Source organism: Scomber scombrus, chromosome 19 (assembly GCF_963691925.1).
Source record: "Scomber scombrus chromosome 19, fScoSco1.1, whole genome shotgun sequence".
Lineage (NCBI taxonomy): Eukaryota > Metazoa > Chordata > Actinopteri > Scombriformes > Scombridae > Scomber > Scomber scombrus.
This window is the reverse complement of record NC_084988.1, coordinates 1,898,453-1,922,915: the sequence shown is the minus strand read 5'-3', so window position 1 is coordinate 1,922,915 and position 24,463 is coordinate 1,898,453. Positions and strand designations below refer to the sequence as shown.

General features: G+C 39.6%; 3 protein-coding genes across 3 annotated transcripts; all 3 read right to left on the bottom strand.

The window, feature by feature from the left end:
- Positions 1–659: 659 nt before the first annotated feature.
- On the bottom strand, positions 660–2,291 carry LOC134001242 (E3 ubiquitin-protein ligase TRIM21-like). Its single transcript, XM_062440809.1, has one exon. The coding sequence runs from the start codon at positions 2,289–2,291 to the stop codon at positions 660–662; it is 1,632 nt and encodes a 543-aa protein (XP_062296793.1).
- Positions 2,292–4,843: 2,552 nt separating this feature from the next.
- On the bottom strand, positions 4,844–6,475 carry LOC134001241 (E3 ubiquitin-protein ligase TRIM39-like). The gene is made up of 2 exons (XM_062440808.1): positions 6,236–6,475; positions 4,844–5,878 (listed from the first exon to the last, which is right to left on the bottom strand). Exons 1-2 carry the CDS (start codon positions 6,473–6,475, stop codon positions 4,844–4,846), a joined length of 1,275 nt encoding a protein of 424 aa, XP_062296792.1.
- Positions 6,476–8,930: 2,455 nt separating this feature from the next.
- Positions 8,931–10,163, bottom strand: LOC134001238 (E3 ubiquitin-protein ligase TRIM39-like). The gene has a single exon (XM_062440805.1). It carries the CDS (start codon positions 10,161–10,163, stop codon positions 8,931–8,933), a length of 1,233 nt encoding a protein of 410 aa, XP_062296789.1.
- Between the last annotated feature and the right edge of the window lie 14,300 nt (positions 10,164–24,463).

Sequence of the window (24,463 nt, the reverse complement as noted above, 5' to 3'; positions counted from 1 at the left end):
ATTGACTTTACTCTGAATCAACCTATTTAGCATTTAGAAGCAGTACATCAATGTTTAAGAAATGGTTTATAACACACTATAATGAAGTTATAAGCAGATATCAGGAGATTTGGAAGTGTTTATTCATGTTGTTATTCACAAAATCAGTGCAGCAGAACTAGAAATAATGTCTTATTTAGTCAATGCAAATATCCTTTATGCCGTAATCTGAATAATAACCAAAAACACCCAAGCTCACTGCAATACTTTTTTAAATTAATCAACCACACATGTAAAAAATGTTGCTTACATTGTTGTGATGTTTTAACATTTGAAGATATATATTACAATTATAAGAACAGATTAAACACCATTAAGAAACAGTCAGAAGTACCACAAACACCCAAGTTCACTGCAATACTTTTTAAAATGTACAACCCACACATAAAAACCCTTTGCTATTGACATTGTTGTGATATTTTAACATTTGAAAACAGATAATACAATTATTAGAACAGATTCAACAACAGATTAAACAACAGAAAATCAAATTATTAATTGTGAAATCTACAATGACTAGAATCTGCAGAAAACAAAGACATACTGTGAATAACATTTAACATGGAGATTTCTTACATTAAAATACATTAACATCAAATCAAGGTATTCAAATGGCTACTCTACTCAGTGTGGTGGACAGGGGAGATGATAAGAGGTGTTGAGTTTTTACCACCCTGATTAACACCAGGACAGAAGAATGGGAGGAGTTTCTCATTGAAGGAGCACCTGGTAAAGGAGTAGATGAGAGCTGCAGCATCAACATCATAAAAGGAGACCAGACCCTCCTCATAATCTACAAACAACCCCATTTTCTCAGGCACTGACTTCAGAGAAAGAAGGACCGGAGTGTCAGCAAGAGCAAAGAACTTTTCGCCCCTAAATTGTAGAGTCCAGTAACCTTTCTTACAGCTAACTGTGTTTAGCCCCTTCCTGTTGACCGACACTCTGGCAACTCCAAAAAGCCACTCAGGCTTCCCTTTAACCTGAACGTCAAAGTATAATCTTCCAGAAGAAACATTTTGCTTTCCAAAGACACAGAGACCAACAGAAAATCTTTCTGGGTTGTCTGGGAGATTCTTCTTTGCATCAACATGATGGACTTGTTTCCCATCATCAGACAGGATGAGTTTGGGATGTGCTGAATCAGGATCCAGCGTAACATCCACTGCATACTTCTGGGCCCATGTTAGATCAACCTCTGGAAACCTGTTCTTCAGTGTCTGTATGAGTTGAGCCACAGCTGTATTCACAGTCCCATCATATGACAGTGGATGGACTATGACTTCTGTCCAGTCTTTGGTGGGTGGAACAGCGTTCACAGACTGGAAGCTTTGGAGGACGTTAAAGTGGTCTTCAGAGTGTGAGAGTTTCTCCAATTCAGAATTTCTCTTCTTCAGCTCAGATATTTCCTGCTCAAGCTCTTTTAAGAATCCTTCAGCCTGTTTCTCTCTCTGTTTCTGCTTCTCTTCAATCATTGTGATGACTTTGGCCTGATATTTCTCAACTGACTCCTTCAGTTTGGTGAAGGCCTCAACATCTTCTGCTATCTCTTTGTCTGTATTTTCCTTGCTGAGCTCGACTGAGTGTTTGATCTCTTGAATCTTCAGGTTTCTCTTCAGGATCATCTGCTGAATTTCAGCCTCTGTCTTCCCCAGCTCTGTCTTCTTTAATTCAAATTCTTCTTGTAGAGGAACAACATCATGTGTCTTGTGGTCTGAAATAGTGCAGAGCATGCAGACACATATCTGATCGTCCTTACAGAACACCTCCAGCAGTTTATCATGCTTCACACACATCCTGCCCTGCAGGTTCTCCACTGGGTCAATTAGCTGATGTCTTTTCAGACCTGATGCTGTGAGATGAGGCTCCAGGTGAGACTCACAGTAGGAGGTCAGACACACCAGACAGGACTTTACAGCCTTCAGTTTGGTTCCTGTACAGACGTCACAGGGAATTTCTCCTGGTTTGGCAGCTTGTTGCTCTGAGCTGCTGCTGCTGGCTCTCTGTTGAACTTGCTGTCTGAACTGAAAAAGCATCTCAGAGATAAAAATATTGACCTCCAGCTCAGGTCTTGTGTAGTAAAGCTTTTTACAGGTGGGACACTGGCACTGTTCAATAATATCCCAGTGTTCATTGACGCAGTTTTTGCAGAAGCTGTGTCCACATGGTGTGCTGACTGGATCAGTGAACACATCCAGACAGATGGAGCACAGAAACTGATCTTCAGACAGCAGACTAGTAGCGGAAGCCATATCTACACCCTGAGAAAGAAAAGTTAAAATAGTTACAGAACTGTTGAATGTTTTAAATATCAAAGATTTCTGAAACATTCTGGTTGCCTAAACAGTATCTGCTGTACTCACCTGTGTTTCTGCTGTAGCTGAGAAAGGCTCACTGAACTCAGTTTCAATTTTATTGAGAGAGAAACGCAGTCGTCTCAACTGAAGTACTACTGTTGCTTTGAAGACTTGATACTTCTCCCTATATATTCTTTCCCAGACATTTAGTTTCATTTCAGGACAGTGACATCAAAGTGAATCTGTCAATCTGCGATTGCTCCGCCTCTTGCTGCAGCCCTGTTACTTAACTATTGTTGTCTCTGTCAACTGACTTTGTTTATGTATTCTTTGACAAACTTAAAGTTTCATTTCAGGAATTTGACATCTAAGTTCACCTGTCTTTCTGTGATTGCTCCACCTCTTGCTGTAGCTCTGTTAGCAACATGTTGTTTCCTCCTTCAGGGTGATTATTGTGGTATATTTTTGGCACAGGAAACATTTTATAAGGAAGTGTGTTTGGGCACGCTCTGGTTACTCAAGACTTGATACTTCTTTTTATGTATTCTTTGGCAGACTTTCTGTTTCATTTCAGGAATGTGACGTCTAAGTTCACCTGTGTTTCTTTGATTGCTCCACCTCTTGCTGCAGGTCTGTTAGTGACATGTTGTTGCCTCCTTCAGGGTGATTATTGTGGTATATTTTTGGCACAGGAAACATTTTATAAGGAAGTGTATTCAGGCACGCTCTGGTTACTCAAGACTTGATACTTCTTTTTATGTATTCTTTGCAACCAGTTAAAAAAACACACACATCTATCTGTCTGTCTGTCTGTCTGTCTGTCTGTCTGTCTGTCTGTCTGTCTGTCTGTCTGTCTGTCTGTCTGTCTGTCTGTCTGTCTGTCTGTCTATCTATATCAAGAAAGTAGCAGAAGAAGAGAGAAGGAGCAACATGTTTTCCCTTCCTTATCCCTCTCACCCTTTCTGACTTATACAATATGAGGTGATTCTGGAGTCTGTAGGTTTTAATGCAGCTACTAACTTTGATAAATCAGGGAAATGTCGCCATCTAGTGGCTGAAGTTTAACACTGCATCAAAGCATAACACCTAGGAGTAGTTTGACTTTTCAGTGATATATGCCAGCAGAATTATGTATTATTAGAGACACACATTGAGTCAATTTCCTACTTTTATTACATCCATTAACGTTTGGCACACATGATACACATACACATGAGTGGTACACTTGAAAAAAAAACACCCAAATAGCAAACGTATAACCACGTCTACATCATTGTGACACAATCCTCTAAATTTCATTATTTAGATTATTTTAAAAATTTCACAAAATATTCATTTTGCATCAAAATACACAGACTGTGTAAAAGGTTAAGATGATTGGATGATGGTGGCAATAATTTGTGTAGACCTTTTGTCAAATGAACTTCAGCTAAAACAACATGCAAACAATTAACTAAAACATAATCTAATGTCAAAGTGAATAGTGATTTATAAAATTGTGTGTAAAATGTTTACAATACTTCATTTAAAATCAGCAATCTTATAAAACCTTTTAGAAATTGTACAAACATAAGAAAGCAAATGTATGATTATCTTAACCCTGACCTTTGACCCCACACCACAGTAAAGCAATCTTAAGACAATCAAACTCAGTTGTTTGTGTTTTGATTTGGGGAAAAAAAATCATGAGATGAAAAATTACAATTTAAGATGTAAATCACAATCAAAATGTACAATAACACAATCATACAGCAGTTTTGACATTAATATATGACACATCAGAGAGACTAAGATCAGATAATAAGGCAGAGTGGAAAGAAAAGATTTGGTCTCTTCAGTTTGACTTAATTTAGTCAGATAACCCTCAGTCCCATTAAAAGACCACCCATTTAACTCTGCACTTCCATAACATTGTTGGACTTATTATCGTTTTTTAATAAAAGGATGAGACTCGATGCAACAGAAGAGATATATTCCTGTTTAGTCTATGTGATCATGCTGTTTGTTGCGTTGTTCCATAATTTAAAGTGTTGCCAAAAAATACCAAAGCTAGGTCGGCGGACTCTAGCAGCTGCTGTATAATGTGAGAAATACAAGTTGTAGAATAAAGTGTTCTTCATTCATTCTAACAAAATCCGTCCATCCATCCAGTTTTTCTTACTGCAACACAGCGTTTTTTTTATTTACCACACACACACACACACACACACACGTAAAAACCTCTCCAAATGATTGAATGATTTCTATTTACATTATTTTTTCACTTTTGAAGACAGGTATTATACTTATTAAAACACATCAAACTACATAAAACAAAATCAATCAAGATATTGATCATTGAATTATTGTATTGCAGTAGTTGGTAGAAATGGGATATATAATAAAAAGTGTAATATCTACAATTACTAAACTCGGCATAAAACAATTACCAATTGAATTAGCACAAAACATGGACATTTCTTACATTACAAAACGGTGAAATCAAAAAAGGGAAATCAATGGTTACTCTACTCAGTGTAGTGGACTGTGGAGATGATCAGAGGAGTTGAGTTTTTACCATCCTGATTAAAACAGGGACAGAAGAATGGGAGGAGCTTCTCATTGAATGAGCACCTGGTAAAAGAGTAGATGAGAGCTGCAGCATCAACATCATAAAAGGAGACCAGACCCTCCTCATAATCTACAAACGCCCCCACCCTCTCAGGCTTTGACTTCAGAGAGAAAACGGCTGGTGTGTCAGAAAGGATAAAATACTTTTCATTCTTCAAACCAAGAGTCCAGTAACTTTCCTTAAAACTAACTGTGTTTAGCCCCTTCCTGTTGATCGACTCTCTGGCAACTCCAAAAAACCACTCGGGCTTCTCTTTAACCTGAACCTCGAAGTAAAATCTTCCTGAAGAAACACTTTGCTTACCTAAGACACAGAGACCAACAGTAAATCTTTCTGGGTTGTCTGGGAGATTTTTCTTTGCATCAACATGATGGACTTGTTTCCCATCATCAGACAGGATGAGTTTGGGATGTGCTGTATCAGGATCCATCGTCACATCCACTGCATACTTCTGGGCCCACATCAGTTCATCCTTTATGAACATGTTCTTCAGTTTCTCCACCATTTCAGCCAAAGCTGTCTTCACCTTCCCATCATATGACAGCGGCTGGACTCTTACTTCGGTCCAGTCTTTGGTGGGTGGAACAGCGATCAGAGACTGGAAGCTTTGGAGGACATTAAAGTGGTCTTCAGAGTGTGAGAGCTTCTCCAATTCAGAATTTCTCTTCTTCAGCTCAGAGATTTCCTTCTCCAGCTCTTTGATGAATCCTTCAGCCTGTTTCTCTGTTAATTTCTGCTTCTCTTCAATCATCTTGATGACTCTGGCTTGGCATCTCTCAACTGACTCCTTCAGTTTGGTGAAGGCCTCAACATCTTCTGCTATCTCTTTATCTGTATTTTCCTTGCTGAGCTCGACTGAGTGTTTGATCTCTTGAATCTTCAGGTTTCTCTTCTGGATCATCTGCTGAATTTCAGCCTCTGTCTCCCCCAGCTCAGCTAATTTTACTTTATATTCTTCTTTTAGAGGAACAACTTCATGTGTCTTGTGGTCTGAAATAGTGCAGAGCATGCAGACACATGTCTGATCATCTTTACAGAACAATTCCAGCAGTTTATTATGCTTCAGACACATCCTGCCTTCCAGGTTCTCCACTGGATCGATCAGCTGATGTTTCTTCAGGCCTAACATTGTCAGATGAGGTTCCAGGTGAGTCTCACAGTAGGACATCAGACACATCAGACAGGAATTTACAGCCTTCAGTTTGGTTTTCACACAAACGTCACAAGAAATTTCTCCTGGTTTGGCAGCTTGTTGCTCTGAGCTGCTGCTTCTGGCTCTCTGTTGAACTTCCTGTCTGAACTGAGAAACCATCTCAGAGATGAAAATATTGACCTCCAGCTCAGGTCTTGTGTAGTAAAACTTTTTACAGGTGGGACACTGGCACTGTTCAATAATATCCCAGTGTTCATTGATGCAGTTTTTGCAGAAGCTGTGTCCACATGGTGTGCTGACTGGATCAGTGAACACATCCAGACAGATGGAGCACAGAAACTGATCTTCAGACAGCAGACTAGTAGCGGAAGCCATATCTACACCCTGAGAAAGAAAAGTTAAAATAGTTACAGAACTGTTGAATGTTTTAAATATCAAAGATTTCTGAAACATTCTGTCTAAACAGTATCTGCTGTACTCACCTGTGTTTCTGCTGTAGCTGAGAAAGGCTCACTGAACTCAGTTTCAATTTTATTGAGAGAGAAACACAGTCGTCTCAACTGAAGTACTACTGTTGCTTTGAAGACTTGATACTTCTTTTTATATATTTTTGCCAGACTTTTAGTTTCATTTCAGGACAGTGACATCAAAGTGAATCTGTCAATCTGCGATTGTTCCGCCTCTTGCTGCAGCCCTGTTACTTAACTATTGTTGTCTCTGTCAACTGACTTTGTTTATGTATTCTTTAACAGACTTAAAGTTTCCTTTTCAGGAATTTGACGTCTAAGTTCACCTGTCTTTCGGTGATTGCTCCACCTCTTGCTGCAGCTCTGTTAGCAACCTGTTGTTTCCTCCTTCCTCCTGTATTCTTTGCAGCCAGCTAAAAAAACACACACATCTATCTATCTATCTATCTATCTATCTATCTATCTATCTATCTATCTATCTATCTATCTATCTATCTATCTATCTATCTATCTATCTATCTATCTATCTATCTATCTATCTATCTATCTATCTATCTGTCTATCTGTCTGTCTGTCTGTCTGTCTGTCTGTCTGTCTGTCTGTCTGTCTATCTATCTATCTATATCAAGAAAGTAGCAGAAGAAGAGAGAAGGAGCAACATGTTTTCCCTTCCTTATCCCTCTCACCCTTTCTGACTTATACAATATGAGGTGATTCTGGAGTCTGTAGGTTTTAATGCAGCTACTAACTTTGATAAATCAGGGAAATTTCACCATCTAGTGGCTGAAGTTTAACACTGCATCAAAGCATTAACACACCTAGGAGTAGTTTGACTTTTCAGTGATATATGCCAGCAGAATTATGTATTATTAGAGACACACATTGAGTCAATTTCCTACTTTTATTACATCCATTAACGCTTGGCACACATGATACACATACACATGAGTGGTACACTTGAAAAAAAACCACACAAATAGCAAACGTACAACCACGTCTCCATCATGGTGACACAATCCTCTAAATTTCATTATTTAGATTATTTAAAACATTTCACAAAATATTCATTTTGCATCAAAACACACAGACTGTGTAAAAGGTTAAGATGATTGAATAATGGTGGCAATAATTTGTGTAGACCTTTTGTCAAATGAACTGCAGCTAAAACAACATGCAAACAATTAACTAAAACATAATCTAATGTCAAAGTGAATAGTGATTTATAAAATTGTGTGTAAAATGTTTACAATACTTCATTTAAAATCAGCAATCTTATAAAACCTTTTAGAAATTGAATTGTACAAACATAAGAAAGCAAATGTATGATTATCTTAACCCTGACCTTTGACCCCACACCACAGTAAAGCAATCTTAAGACAATCAAACTCAGTTGTTTGTGTTTTGATTTGGGGAAAAAAAATCATGAGATGAAAAATTACAATTTAAGATGTAAATCACAATCAAAATGTACAATAACACAATCATACAGCAGTTTTGACATTAATATATGACACATCAGAGAGACTAAGATTAGATAATAAGGCAGAGTGGAAAGAAAAGATTTGGTCTCTTCAGTTTGACTTAATTTAGTCAGATAACCCTTAGTCCCATTAAAAGACCACCCATTTAACTCTGCACTTCCATAACATTGTTGGACTTATTATAGATAGTTTAAAAAAAAAAAAAAGGATGAGACTCGATGCAACAGAAGAGATATATTCCTGTTTAGTCTATGTGATCATGCTGTTTGTTGCGTTGTTCCATAATTTAAAGTGTTGCCAAAAATACCAAAGCTAGGCCGGTGACTAGCGGACTCTAGCAGCTGCTGTATAATGTGAGAAATACAAGTTGTAGAATAAAGTGTTCTTCATTCATTCTAACAAAATACATCCATCCATCCAGTTTTTCTTACTGCAACACAGTGTTTTTTAATCTACCACACACATACACACATGTAAAAACCTCTCCAAATGATTGAATGATTTCTATTTTTTCCACTTTTGAAGACAGGTGTTATATGTATTTAAACACATCAAACTACATAAAATAAGATCAATCGAGATATTAGTCATTAAATGATTGTATTGCAGTAGTTGGTAAAAATGGTACATATAATTAACAGGGTAAAATCTACAACTAGAATGTGCAGAAGACAATTACAAACCTGTCTGTGTCTCAAATCTCCTGCTTCTGTACTTACACTTAATATTTTTAGTGCATAAGTGTGTTCAAACTGATAAGTATGGAAAAATGCAGTGCACTATATGTACCCAGATGGTGTACTCAAAACGGTCAAAGAGTTGGGTGTGGAACTATAGACACTTCTTGGAGTGAAATCAAATCGAGGAAATCAAATAGTTATGTTACTCAGTGGGATGGACGGGGGAGATGATCAGAGGCATTGAGTTTTTACCACCATTATTAACACCAGGACTGAAGAATGGGAGGAGTCTGTCACTAAAGGAGCAGTTGGAAAAGGAGTGGATAAGAGCTTCAGCATCGACGTCATAAAAGGAGACCACACCGCCATCATAATCAACAAACACCCCCACCTTCTCAGGCTTTGACTTAGGAGAGAGTAGAAATGCAGTGTCAGCAACAGTAAAATAGTTTTCATTCCTCAAACATAAAGTCCAGTAACCTTCCTCACAGCTAATTTTGATTCTTCCCTTCCTGTCGATCGACTCTCTGGCAACTCCGAAAAACCACTCGGGCTTCTCTTTAACCTGAACCTCAAAGTAAAATCTTCCAGATGAAACACTTTGCTTTCCGAACACACAGAGACCAACAGTAAATCTTTCTGGGTTGTCTGGGAGATTCTTAATTGCATCAACATGATGGACTTGTTTCCCATCATCAGACAGGATGAGTTTGGGATTTGCTGTATCAGGATCCATCGTCACATCCACTGCATACTTCTTGGCCCACATCAGTTCATCCATTGTGAACATGTTCTTCAGTATCTCCACCATTTCATCCAAAGCTGTCTTCACAGCCCCATCATATGACTGAAGAGGAACTATGACTTCTGTGCAGTCTTTGGTGCGTGGAACAGCATTCAGAGACTTGAAGCTTTGGAGGATTTGAAATTGGTCTTCAGAGTGTGAGAGCTGCTCCAACTCAGAACTTCTCTTCTTCAGCACAGATATTTCCTTCTCCAGCTCTTTGATTAAGTCTTCACTCTGTTTCTCTCTCCTTTTCTGCTTCTCTTCAATCATTGTGATGATGTTGGCCTGATATTTCTCAACTGACTCTTTCAGTTTGGTGAAGGCCTCAACATCTTCTCTTATCTCTTTGTCTGTATATGCCTTGCTGAGCTTGACTGATTGTTTAATCTCTTGAATCTTCTCTTGTCTTGTTTGGATCATCTGCTGAATTCCAGCGTCTGTCTTCCCCAGCTCAGCCTTCTTTTGTTCATATGTGTCTTTCAGAGGAACAACTTCATGTGTCTTGTGGTCTGACACACTGCACAGTGTACAGACACATGTCAGATCATCCTTACAGAACAACTCCAGCAGTTGATCATGCTTCATACACATCCTGTCTTCCAGGTTCTCTACTGGATCTATCAGCTGATGTTTCATCAGGCCTGACATTGTCAGATGAGGCTCCAAGCAAGATTCACAGTAGGAGGTCATACACATCAGGCAGGACTTCACAGCCTTCTGTGGTTCACCGCACAGGTCACAGGGAATTTCAGAAGCCATATCTACACACTGAGAAGAAAATTGAAAGCAATTACAGGAGTGCTGATACTGCTGAACATCAAGCAATAATTATTGAAGTATTAGCAGGTCATTTTGTATTATATCACACATTGCACTTATATGAAAAAGAGGCATTTCCAGGTATTAGTCATTGTATGTTTAAACACAATGTTTTCTGTACTCACCACTGTTTCTGCTGAGTTGTTGGGAAAACCTGAATAAATGTAGTTTATATTTTCTACAGAGAGAAACAGAGAGAGGCGTCTCAGCTGTAGTGCTCCGGTCACTGTGACAAACTTTCAGTTTGTAAGGCATGTGACATTGAAGCTCATGTGTCTTTCAGTGTCTTTCCACCTGTTGCTGCCACTCTGTTGAGTTATATTTAATAAGGAGTAAATATAGACACCCTCTGCTACGCGAGTTAGGGTTAGGGTTAGGGTTTGTCTTCTTTGTTCTGTGATGTGAAGCCACAGTATAGCAGCCATTACAGCATACAGCTCAGTTTTAAGACTGTTTGTATCACCTGTTTTCCCCCAACTGTGCAACAAAAAGTAGAGAAAAACTGTAGGATTGGATTTTATTTAATTAACCTCTTAACTTGATATTTCCTCCTCACTGCATCTGAGTGGCCTCACAGTCAACTCAGCTGCCACTTAACAAGAGCTATAAATGAGTCACTGTACCACTCACACATACTCGGCCAGCTCTTTCCATGCAAATGACATCAACCCCCGACTCACTCACTCACAGCTCTTAATGAGCACCAGCAAGGGAAAATCACTATCACACACACACTTTTGTTGAAAATGGCACACACCAGTTTCTATTTTTCTTATTGTCAACAACAACATTATCATGTGCAGGGCCAAACTAACAGTATTATTATTATTTGGAGCTGTTACAAAACATACTTATGTGCCCAAACTTTTCATAATGAAGCACCATGTCACTCAGTGCAGCGTTGTGGCTCAATGACATGTTTTTAATCGTTTTTGAACAACAATGGAGGAATAAGATATATCAGGCTTTGGATAAACACACTACTTATTATTAGGTCAGTTAATTGTTGGATTGGATTTTTTTAATGTACACTACTCTGCAATATCAGTATTTCAGGTGTAATATTTCGTCAGTTCAACTGTGCAATATATTTTTTTCACTTTAAAATCTGTGCAATATCTATATCACACTCAGGTTTATTATCAATATTCCTCTCAATACAATTTTGTCCCCTAATGTATATATTGCTTGTTTTTACTTACTTATTATTTATTGCTCTTTATTTTTTATTAATGCTCTTTCTATTGTTGCTATCCACTTTACTGCTGTGGCACTGTAAATTTCCCCATCGTGGGACTAATACAGGATTATCATATCTTATATATATATCCTATAAGGCAAAAGGAACACACACACACAAACGATCCCACAGAGCCACATTAATAATGTATGGGGAGGAAAATGCTCTGTCTCCCAGTAGAGAAAGGGTTATTAGAGTTTTTAAATAATTGGCCTGAGGACGTGCTTGAGTGGTCCTGTTATACTGTGTATATGCTGAAAAAGAAGGAGGAGGTGTATAAGAGTAGGCAAGGAAAGGTGGGGGGAATGCAAAGTCAGAGGATGGGGTAAAGGTGAAGAGGAACAAAGAGAAAGTGGCTGTAAGTAAGAATGAGGGATAACGAGAAGTAAATGGAAAGCAATTGAGAAAGAAAGACAGGAAAAGTGGGAGGGTTATGGTTCGAGAATACAGGAAAAAAGAAAAAGAGGGGAAGAAGACAGAAAAAGAGGGGGATGAAAAAGAGGTAAGAGGTAAGTGATGAATGAGAGATGAAAGAAAGAAAGAATGACAGGAAAAGAGAAAAACTGAAAGGGAAAATAATCTGATATGTTTTTTTTGGTTTTTTTTTTTGCTGCAGTGCTGTCTGCTCACCACTAGATGGCGGTGTCCGACCAGCTCTGTTCTTTTTCTTTGGGGGTCGTTCAGGTCAACTGTCTCCCTGCATCTCCTCACATTTATTCACACATAAAGGAGCAAAGAGGACTCATCATTCATAAATAATGGATCAGATTTTGGCTCTGTTGATATCATGCAGTGGAATTTGTTATGTTGGTTATTTAAGGACACGATTTTAATACAAGATTCCAGTGCTGCACCAGTTGGGGAGTGAAGATGCTGATATGTTTGTACTGATGTTGCAGAGAGATACATATTCTACTTCTGTTTTACAGCATGACATCCATAGAATGGAATGGAATGGAATAGAATGGAATAGAATGGAAAGGAATGGAATGGAATGGAATGGAATGGAATGGAATGGAATGGAATGGAATGGAATGGAATGGAATGGAATGGAATGGAAGAGGAGAGGAGAGGTTAGGATAGGATAGGATAGGATAGGATAGGATAGGATAGGACAGGATAGGATAGGATAGGATAGGATAGGATAGGATAGGATAGGACAGGATAGGATAGGAGAGGTTAGGATATGATACAATGGATTGATTTTGATAAAAGCTCCATGGCTCCAGTTGACTCCAATTTCTCCTTCCACTGAAATATGAAAACGTCATATGCACCGGGAAGTGAGCTGTTTATCACTGACTGCTAATTATGAGACCTCTGTGCTATCATTAGAAAAACAAACATATAAATACTATGATATCACGGTTACTTGGCCTTCTGGAATCTTACGTTTCCATAGTAACTCCACATAATGTGAGTTAATCATGTGGACAGCGCTGAAAATTTAATTAAAGCTCCACATTATCATTAAATAATATCAGTGTAGAATTGACTCCTGACCCATCGGAGGGCAGTCGTCAGAAACATCCCAGCTTCACAATGATGAAATAAGTGACTCCTTTCTCCATTGTTGTCGTCTCAAAGAGCAGAGATTGATTCTCGCTGCTTTCTCCAAGATACAAAAAAGCCTTAATGTAGCCTTTCACACTCCCTCCTCCTCCTCCTCCTCCTCCTCATCCTTTCTCCATCTTAAACATAACACCTCACTCTCATGTTCGAGGTTAACACAATTACACAAAATAATCCGCTCCTCCCTGGCTCCTCACATGCAGGCAGTTGAGGCTATTATAAGAAATTGATTCAATTTATTCTCATCCAAGATTGATCATGTCTGTTCATTAGGACGTGGTTATCTAAGCACAAGGAGACAGCTAGCTTGGCTCTGTACCAGCACATTTAAAGAACACTATTTAACATCTTGTTTGTTAAAATGTAAATGCATGAAATTGTGATTCGAAGGGGAGTTCATCCACCAAGTAATCCTGAGCTGCATCTCCACCCATAACTGTTTTTTGTTACGTAAGTATGAAGGTTTAGATGAACTCAGGTGCAGAGCAGAAGTAAAACATTACTTTGGTGGTACACAGCTACCGTGGCTTGAGGCTGAAGAACCTGAAGCTGAAGTGCAATGCCATCAACAGCTGCTCATTTATCCAGTTGACTCCCATTCATCATGTCATTATGGTCTCAATCTCTAAATTCAGACCCTCTAATAAGTGTGCTGGTGGTCATTTTTGAATTTATTGCTGCGTTAATAAGATTTGAAGACTTATAGTAGCTTCGATGTCTGCTGTGTGGGCGTTGATTGACAGCTGTGATTGATAGTTGGCTCACCTGCTGCTCTCCACGCCTCCGAGACTCACACTGAGTCGGACTATTGTTGTTATATTTCATTATGTTTAATGCTACTTGATTATGATACCTGCCCTGTTCGCACAATTTTGCTTAAAAAGAAGGGGAGGGTGTTTCTGGAGCGTAAAAGGCAACACCCCTCACTCCTTATCTGGAAGGGGGCTCCAAATGGAAAAGATGGCGCTGACCATAAACTGCAACTCTGGGCTTCAAACCGGCTCCAATGCAACAGCCAACAGGTGACGTCCCACCTTTATATACAGGCTGTGGGAGACACCTTATTGTTAAACTGTAGAATAACACTGTTATGCATGAAAGGATTTTACTTTTTGTATTTTTTGGGCATCTTTAAGCATTTGTTTCAGCAGAGAGTAGACAGGAAATGAGTGGGAGAGAGCTCGATTGTTCGCATGTTGAAAATATGGTATTTGAAATAAATAACAAACAGCAATGACAGGGCACTTTGTCTTTTAGTTTGTAGGGCTTGTTGGCTCTCGGGCATATGAATGCAGTTTTGCATAGCGTTTGTTTGTCAGGGAGAAACTTTCATGTACGTCTTCAAACAGATGCTGCTACGTCAATCATACAGGGCTCAGAGGCTTGTTTTAAATGATGCGGATTCCAGCGAGACTGTTAAATATAGCTTTATTCTTTATGTAGATGTGTGCATGTGTTACATATCACATATTCATATATGTATATTTCTGTTGTGTTTGTGGGATTGTGTTTTCTGCCAGGTATATTTGTTTGATTATAAAATGAGACAATTAAAGTTTTACTACCTCGACTAGATGTGACACAAGCTGACCAGGTAAGCAATGATTTGTTCATTTGCATGTCAAAAGATTTCTTTTAAAAACTGAGCTAAATTTGGTTGCAATGTTAAAGTATTTTTGGATGTCTAGGTAGCTTTTATTTCAACTGCAGTTCAATAAATCTTTCAATATGTAGTTCTCGTTCAAATGTAGGCACTAAAAGGAAGGAAATGTATCACACTTATAACCAAGACACCTTTTATGTTGCAAAACATCAAATCAATGCTTTTTGTCACCTTTTTTTGCTTTCACTGCAAGATCAAACCAGTCATCAGTCCATCCATAGTTTAAAATCATCATGAACTTAATCAGAGAGCAGACTGTACTCTCTTATTTTGTTAGTATGATGAAACACGTGAGTGATGACCAGGTCTGCAAAGAAGATCACGTGACTAAATGAGTAACCCCTGCTTCCTACTCCCCCTCCTCCTCCTCCTCCTCAACGCTGCTGGAGAATGCTGTGAAGTGGCAGATGAAATATTAATCTTCCTGAATATATGATGGAGGGCAGCGGGTGTTGGGATAGAGAGAGTGAGGAAGAGGAGTGAGATTGGCGTGTGAATAGATATTAAACCAAGATGGAAGGAGAGGCATAATTCTCCTTTGCCTCCTTCTACTGTCACTGTCAAAATCTCTGCCTTATCAAGACATTTTTACCTATTATTTATATTATTTTTTTAAAATAAGTACCAAAATCTGACAATATAATAAAATGTAGAATTATTTTCAACATTGATTAACTTTGCCTTCACTGTATCAGCCCCAAAAATGTCACCAAAGATTAAAAAATGAACTTCACACTGTGAGGTTTCAGTATGTACTGCTGGAATTGAAATGTTATCCTCACAAAAACCACTAGCACCAACAGGTTTATTCTTCAGTGGCATGTACCAATTATTTAAATGTCAAACTGCAGATCAGAACAGAAGATAACGTGTCTATCATTTGTCAGGGCCAAACTCGGGCAGCACAGATTCATACTGCAGTTACAGGGCAAGACATATTCAAAAGGTGAATTCTTTTACATTTACTGTCCTTGGCAACCCCCCCACTATAAAATAAAATATAATAGTAATAATAAAAACTATGCATTTTATCTATGGGCGCCTTTCAAAGCACTCAAGGACACCTTACGAGACTTGAAACCTTGATAGACTATACAATAAGTTAATGCAATAGATAATTAACTGTAACCATTAGAGTCAGTTTGATAGGTGTGTTTTAAGACAGGATTTGTAGGTGGAGAGAGAGAGTCAATATTGCAAATGTCTTGTAGCAGAGAGCTCCAGAAGTGGGAAGCAGAACAGCTGGAGGTTGCAGACCCCGTGACATTCAAGTGGGAAGATGGTGAGGTGAAGAGGATGGCAGAAGAGGATCTGAGAGTATGGGAGGGCCATAAAGGTGAGAAGCAGTGTCTTGAAATCAATACAGTATTTAACAGGAAGCCAATGAAGTTCCCTGAAGAACAGCAGTGATAAGATCTATGGAAGGAGGTCTGGTAATTATACAGGCAGCTGAGAGAAAGACAAATACAGTCAATACAGTCAATATACAGGATGTAATCAGGGTTAGAATGAGAATAACGAAGATGATTGATATTGTGTAGATGGAAGTATGCAGACTGAGTAATATTGTCGATGTGTGTGTACTGTAGCAGAGTTGCTGCCACAGTGGGTTTACCCCAGCAAAGGATCCTAACCCTAACCCTTAAATCACAAAAAACACACACTGCACTCTCCTTTTAACTGCACTGCACTGCACTGCACCTCCACTTTCTGTGTGTCACCCCTCTCAGTCCAGCCACTACTGCAGAGACAAAGGAGAGCTTGATTAGTCACCTCACCCCCAGCTGAGCTAATCAACTCACCTGGCGCTGCTCCTGCTGAGCCAGCTCTCTCTGCCCAGCCTCTCTATCCTACAGCTGAATGCCCAAACCACGCCCTCCTCCACAGTGTCCTTTAAAAGATAATGTACTGTCCAAGATTAACCTGCGGAGAAGGAGGAACTATGGAATTATCAATAATCAGTTTAGCCCATGGATGTATTATAAGAGCTGGGTAAGGTGCCACTGCTCACTCCATTAGCCAATTTTCCCCAGTGGCCACTCCCTGCATTTCCCCCATAGACCACCATTGTAAAGGAGACATCTTTAAATATGTTGACAGGACACCTTGAACAGCAGACAAAGTCAAATATGACTCTTTTTATTATCAATGTTTGATCCATGCAGGTTTTATATATGTAAAGCAACAGAATGGACACCATTTTTGGTCTACAATCCAGCTCTTATAATACATCCATGGTTTAGCCAAAGTACATTTAGCACACACTCATTCTGGCATTTCACAATATCCCCTCAATTATTAGTCTCTATTGATAATTTCTGAACAACAAATCAATCATGAAAACCTCATCATTCATTAATAAGTTATTGAGTAATTCTTAATGACCCTTTCGGAGAGCAGAGAGAGTTTATTCTTTCGTTTTTACACTTTTTGTTGATTGAGTGGGCCACATAACGCGGGAGCATATGCAGCAGCTGACCAATTTTTATATAACTGAATTGGGGCCATTATTGGTCTGAAATTCAGCTCTTATAAAACATCCATGTTTCAGTAAATTTAGCACAGACTCAGTTTTTTTTTTATCGCAAATAGGTTGGAGAAAGTTACAATAAAGAAATAAAAGTGATTTTGACCCTGATAAAGCAGCTCAGGAGCCATATTGTCCCCTTGCGTTGAAACAGACAGGGTGGAGTTCAGTCAGCAGGCAAAGGGAGACAAAGAGACACAAAGAGAACAGCACCTGAACCCCATTAATCGTCTCCCACTGCGTAGATGTCTCTTGGTTTGTGCAGCAGAGTGGAAAGAGAGGACACAGTGAGGAAGTGTTTGAATCCAGGTCTTGACAGGACAGACAGTGTTACAGTGAGCTGGATTAACACAAGAACACCGAACCGACTCTCTGTGTCAGCTGCAGTTTATAAAAATAAGCTGCGATGTAAAAATGTTCTGTCAAATTTGATGATTCATCGTCTTCATACGAGACAATACCTGAGTTTTTTTGTGTGTGATATAAAAACTATCTTAAAGGGGAAGCATCATGCACATTTCTCCTCTATATTTATATTCTGGGGCTTTACTAGAATATCTTTGCATGACTTGAAGTTTACAAAAACTCCTTATTTATCTTATACTGCCTCTTTTTGCAGCCCCTCAGTTCAGCCTCTGTCTGAAATAGGCTGTTTTACTTAAAGCGATGGTTCGGCGTAATTTCGACTTAGCATCATATGCACCATAAGGTCTATCTAATCACCGCCTCAGCCCTTTTTTAAAATTTGGTCGCAAAATAGTGGAGTTAGAGCCATCAGCCAAATGGCTTAGTACAGGCGCTAACGGACCCACCAGTGTATCTCGTATTTACTCTGCTGCTACCGCTAAAGCCATCAGGTAAATGTTTATTTTAATAAACTCCTGGTGTACTTACAAACTTTCCAATCCATCGATTTATGAGTAAAGACCCTATTTGTACTACTGTAGAAGTTTGATAACAATCCAGGCATTATTAGTTGGGTAATTTACGAGATACACTGGTGGGTCCGTTAGCGCCTTAAGACCATTTTACTTCCTGTCCCTTTAAGGCCCTTTTCACTACTTTTTCTCATTGTTTTCTAGAAATTGAAACTTCTCAAATACATCCGTACGTGTTTGAGCCTGAATCAGATCTGAACTATGCATGTCAAGAATGCAATCAAGCCCTGGAGCAACTTTAGTAAAATAGACTATGAAATGGAGAGTACAATCTGCTTCTCTACGTTAAGTTTCAAAATAAAGATGCTAAATATTTCCCTAAACTCAGGTGCTCATTGTTGCATACTGTTGCATAAAGCTTCTGAGTTGTCTGCTTAAGTGTTCAGACCAAGGCTCTCACTGTAGTTACTGTCATAATACAGCACATATGTGTAGTTCAGTTACTTGCAGCATTATTGTTAGTGGTAGCAAGTTTCTTCAAATGCACAAGAAAAGAGAATACAAAAAGAAAAACCAAGCCAAACTGGACAGAAGGTGAAAATGTTCTCCTCAAAGAAGTAAAGAAGTAAATTTAACTCAACCATAACAAATATGCACAAACACAAGATGTGGCAAGAAGTAAAACTGACAAAATCAATGTGAGAAATCTTGCTGTGAAACGAACTGTAAATGAAAGTGAAAACAGGAAAGAAGAAGCCAAACATGGAGTCAGGAGTTAACAAACACTGGTGAGTCATAAAAGGCTGATTACTGTATAAGGTTGTCATTATTGTCTGTATGGAGATTTTATGCAGCTAATTGTTTTCCAGGTATCATGTAATCTTCATGTAAGGCATTGTGATTCCTCTGTGGGATCATGTGTGTGGGTGTAGTTAATTCCTCTCTCCCTTGCAGGTGAAGAGCTGAGGCTGATTGCAGTAACTCAGGTCACCTGGGCCCAATGCCCTGTAGCTTAATTATGACTCCTCTGTCTTATTCATGTTGATGCTGTGCTGTGAGCTCAGACCTCCCTGCTGATTGTCTCCTCTCTGCTTCTCCCCCTCAGGCTCCATCTTTGGTTTGGTTTCCAGATATAAAGCTTCAGTTTTAGTTACTTTGCTTTCTGCACATAACAACACCCTCACACATACACATTCACACATCCATCATCTAGTCCTTACACTTCTGATGTCACTGATGCCCATACTTCATACTTTAATTACTTTAACTTGAGCCAGGTAATAACAGGCATCCTTACATGAACATTTAAGGGGGCAACCTTTGCATAACTGGTTTTACGCAACCAGACACTGACTTTTATCTTGCAGGAAACAGTTTTTTTCATATGTTTACCTCAGGTTTTGGAACTCTGACCAGGTTTAACATAGAAATCTGACATTATAACAGTATAAAAATAACTTAAAATCACAAATGATATGTTAAAGATGCACTTAGGGCTGGGCAATATATTGAAATTATTATTGAAATCGATAATAATAATAATTATTATCGATATCGTGATATGAGACGAGATATCGTCTTAGATTTTGGATATCTTAATATCGCGATATGTCATCAGTCGTCTTTTCCTGGTTTTAAAGCTGCATTACAGTGAAATATGTAATTTTCTGAACTTACCAGACTGTTCTAGCTGTTCTGTTATTTACTTTTTACCCACTTTGTCATTATATCCACATTACTGATGATTATTTATAAAAGATTTCACACTGTAAATATTTTGTGAAAGCATCGACAGTCATCTCTACAATATTGTTGTAAAATCGATATCGAGGTATTTGGTCTAAAATACTGTGATATTTGATTTCTTTCCATATTGCCCAGCCCTAGCTGCACTAGGCAATATTTTATGTTAGGCGTATTTTTTTCTTTAAATTGAAAATGGTTTAATGAGCAGACTAAAACAGAAACTGTATCTGTTCAGTTTTGGGGTGTTTTTTTTTTTTTGTAGCTATAATCATGTCTGTGATGTTGTTGCTCATTAGAGTCATTCATACACGAACACCTACATCTGGGATCTGCCCAGTACAGCCAAAGCCGTGTACTATTGACCACTAAGCAGATGCACTGCAGCAGTGGGGGGTTAAGCACCTTGCTCAAGGGCACCTTGATGGTAGTTAATGAAGGGAGGAAGAGGCAAATGCTTCAGAGTCCATTCCAGGACTGCTGGAGTGAGTCTGCATCAAACACCAAGCAGACCACATAAAATCCTGTTTCTCGAGCTTGAATTTGTTTGAAAAAGTGTAAAAGTTAGTGAATAAAAATGATCTATCTATGAGCAGCAGTGGCTCAGAGGCAGAAAGGATCATCCACTAATTGGAAGATGAGTGGTTCAATTCCTGTCGAAGTGTCTTTGGGCAAGATACTGAAGCTCAAATTGCTCCCAAAGGCTGTGCCATTGGTGTGTGTGTGTGTGTGTGTGTGTGTGTGTGTGTGTGTGTGTGTGTGTGTGTGTGTGTGTGTGTGTGTGTGTGTGTGTGTGTGTGTGTGTGTGTGTGTGAGTGTGAGAGAGAGAATGAGCTTCCTGATTAGCAGGTTGGCAGCATGCACGACAGCCTCTGCCATCAGTGTATGAATGTGTGTTTGAATGGGTGAATGTTGGCATGTAGTGTAAAGTTGAGTTCCCTCCTTCCTTATTTCCTCCCTCCCTCCTCCTCTCTTTCTTTCCTCCCCCTACCTTCCTCCTTTCTTTCTTTCCTCTGTCCTTCTTTCCTTCCTTGCTCCCTTCCTCTTTTCCTTTCTCCCTCCTTTTCCTTCCTTCTTTTCTTCCTTCCCTATTTTCTTCCCTCCTTCTTTCCTTCCTTCCTTCCATCTTTCCTTCCTGTGTTCTTTTCCTTCCTTCCTTCCTCCCTCCTTTCCTTCCTTCCTTCCTTTCTTCCTTCACTCTTTTCTTCCTTCCTTCCTTCCATCTTTCCTATCTATGTTCTTTTCCTTCCTTCCTCCCTCCTTTCCTTCCTTCTTCCTTCTTCCTTCCTCCCTTCCTTTCCTTCTTTCCTCCCTCCTTTCCTTCCTTCTTCCTCCCTTCCTTCCTCCCTTCCATCCTTCCTTCCTCCCTCCCTTCCCTCCTTTTTCTTTCCTCCCTCCTTTCCTTCCTTCTTCTTCCATTCTTCCTCCCTTCCATCCTTCCTTCCTCCCTCCCTTCCCTCCTCCCTTCCTCCTTCCTTCCTTCCTCCCTCCTTTCCTTCCTTCCTTGCCCCGAGGACAACAGGAGGGTTAATAACTTCAATAATGGAAGAAACCAGTGAAAAAAGGAAGCTGGATGTACAAAAAACACGAATAATGCACAACAGGCTTTGTCTAAAAACGCATTCTCCTTATGAGAGACGTTTGTATCAGTGCAGAAAGGATGCAGATGCAGAAGGAACAAAGCAAAATATAAATAAAAACAAATTTGTCCTGTAAAAAAAAGTTAATTCTGGCTCAGTTTTTAGCCGCAGCACATCATCTTACATCATGCAATGCACTGTTTCAGCCAATCAAATACATGCAAGCAGCAATACCTCGTAGCGTTTAGCTTGCAGCATTATTGTGCCAGTTCTACTGTTTACGCTGCCAGCACCAAGACCAGGATGTTATTTCTGCTGTGATTGCTTTCCAGAGTTCCAGTTACACAGGCAAAATCCTGCCTCAGGGCTGTGTACTGTAAACTGGTGGGTCTCCATGTCCGATAGCCCTCAAACTGGTCTCCTTGATTCATATTTCATATTCTGCCCTGGACCCTTAAATGTTGTAGAACTTTCTCAGTCAAATTAAAACTAAAAATTCCCCAAAATTGGACTTTTTATGGATTTTTATTACCACACACTCTTGTGCACATACAACCACAGCTATCGCACAATACACATATCTATACACTATACTAAAGTAATTCATCTCTATTTCTTTCCTCTAACATACAGTAATTCTACCACTACTACCTGTAATAGTGACGTCACCCATTGGTTTGTGGACTGCTGCTAGGAAGCGAATAGTTTTGGATCTGAGCAGCGCCATCTTGAAAATGTCCGATGCATGCCGGGTAAAAAAAAAAACACGGATTCTACTTATTTGGGCATCAGGAGGAGCATGAGGCGCCCTCCTGAACCTGTGAACCAATCAACCTGTCAATCACGACGTAGCCACGCCCTAATGCATACCCTGCTTTATCGTCACATATAAAATCAGGGAGGCCAAAATGTCCCAAAGGCTTTAAACTAGCGATTGAGACCATAAACACATTTTGAAAACGTTTACTGAGGTTAGAAATCAAGTGAGAAGTTGGTGAATTCTCCATTGACTTGTATAGAGACGGAAGTCCTTTTGACACCAAAACGGTCGCCCCCTGGTGGCCTTTTGATAGAATGCAGTTTTAAGTTACTTCCGCGTTGGCATCATTTCAGAGGACCAGAACTCCCCGCTTGGTCTAATGTCACTTTTGTTGTGTTTTTTTGCATTGCTTTAATCTGATTCTTCAGTCATTAAAGTATGATGTATTTTATAGCCATCCAACAGTCAACAACTGTGACTTTTAGCCTTGTTGTTCAGACGTCCATCTCTAACATGTATGAAGGAACAGATACAAATCATCCCTATTCATGGGCTGCGTATATTGAGATTGCAAGACAGTTTTCCTCCATTTTACACGCATGACTACAGTGACTGTGATCTCTTCCAAAACAAAGGTGACCTACACTCAGTTTTGTGCCTGAACGCCTCCCGGATCGACACAGACGGCTGCTGTTCTGCTAAACATGCCGCTCACATCACACCTCCTGTGTAGACCTGGTCTGAAGGGTCCTACAGCGGTGTTATGACATCATGCTGCTTCAGCCTTTAATACATGGAAAAGGCAGCAACATGAAAACTGTACTCTACTGTATGATGGTTATTATCTTTATGATAACACATGATCAAACAACAAATGCTGTTATTGTTCTGGTGAGGTTTTTATTCGTTTTGAAGCATTTTCTTACATACATCGGATCCACGCCAATATACACTGATAACAAAACAGAGAAATAATACAAAACAAAAACAGAAACCAAAAGGCAGCCCATGAACCCCTGCAGCACCCCATCCCCAATACACACAATTGTGTCCATACTGTAGTCAAAATATAACCATGCTTTGCTGGTTTTACTTGAATAACCCTGCACCCTTCCTATCATGAGTTCAAAAGCGGCTATCTCCGACATGAGCTTGAGCCACTCTGCAACTTCTGGACTGTGTGGACTCTTCTGCTTGCGTAAAATAATTCTGGCTGCCACCATAAAGCCTGTTATCATCACTCCAGCTTCTGCTTTAGCCAAGCCTGGTGGCAATTGAGATCTGTCCCCTAATAGGCATAATCGTGAGGATTCTGGCAAGGTTCTGCCTGATCCAGCTTTCAAACTTTCGCAACACCGCCTTCCAAAAAGGCAATATTAAAGGACAATCCCATAGGGCATGTAGAAATGTGCCCACTTCCCTGTTACACTTCCAGCAGAGTAAAATAATACCTATGAACAATTTTATAGTGTATACATTTATTTCTAGCATCTCTGGTTGTCCCTCCAACATTTGAAATGATATCCTGCCAGATGTGATGAGGACAGTCTTAACAAAATGAGTATGCATGGTTGGTTTGGTGCAGTGACAACTCGATACCAGTGTGATGGATTCAGGATTGACCCAAAGTGTGTGTGTGAGTGTGTGGGAGGTAGAAAATGAGACATGAGGCTTGGTTCACGCTGTAAGATAAAGTGTTTTTTGTGATTTAAAACAGTCCTGGGTTTGAGCACAGTACTACGATGCAGGTGCTGTTCCCAGTGGGTTCCCTCACCCCCCCCCCCCCGCCCTCCCACACACACACACACCCCCTACCGCAGACTCCCACGCGCCTTGGCTTCTGGGTCACTGCTACAAGGCGGGTCACCAGAAATTGATTTGCTCCGTATCCCTGCCACATTAATCACCCATTCATCACTTCACATGAAGAAAGCTGGCGTCTGGCGAAAATCAATTCAACCCCCCCCAAACAAACCCCCCCCCCCAAAAAAAAATCTGACCATTTGTTCTGATACACACACTTCTTAGTTTGTGGTTGAGTATACTGTCGTCTGGCTGCGTGTGAGGCTTTTTTAAAGCTATTGTTGGGCTATAAGCTCACTTACACATCAACCATCGAGCTGTCAGAGACGATCAGGAAGGACGGCGGTAGATGAAGCCTGGCGT

Excerpts from the sequence above, each read along its gene's own strand:
- LOC134001242 (XM_062440809.1), bottom strand. The coding sequence starts at position 2,291 with ATGGCTTCCGCTACTAGTCTGCTGTCTGAAGATCAGTTTCTGTGCTCC.
- LOC134001241 (XM_062440808.1), bottom strand. The coding sequence starts at position 6,475 with ATGGCTTCCGCTACTAGTCTGCTGTCTGAAGATCAGTTTCTGTGCTCC. Across the intron at positions 5,879-6,235 it reads TTTCTCAGTTCAGACAGGAA|CTGGGGGAGACAGAGGCTGA; the intron begins GTTCAACAGAGA and ends AAATTAGCTGAG.
- LOC134001238 (XM_062440805.1), bottom strand. The coding sequence starts at position 10,163 with ATGTCAGGCCTGATGAAACATCAGCTGATAGATCCAGTAGAGAACCTG.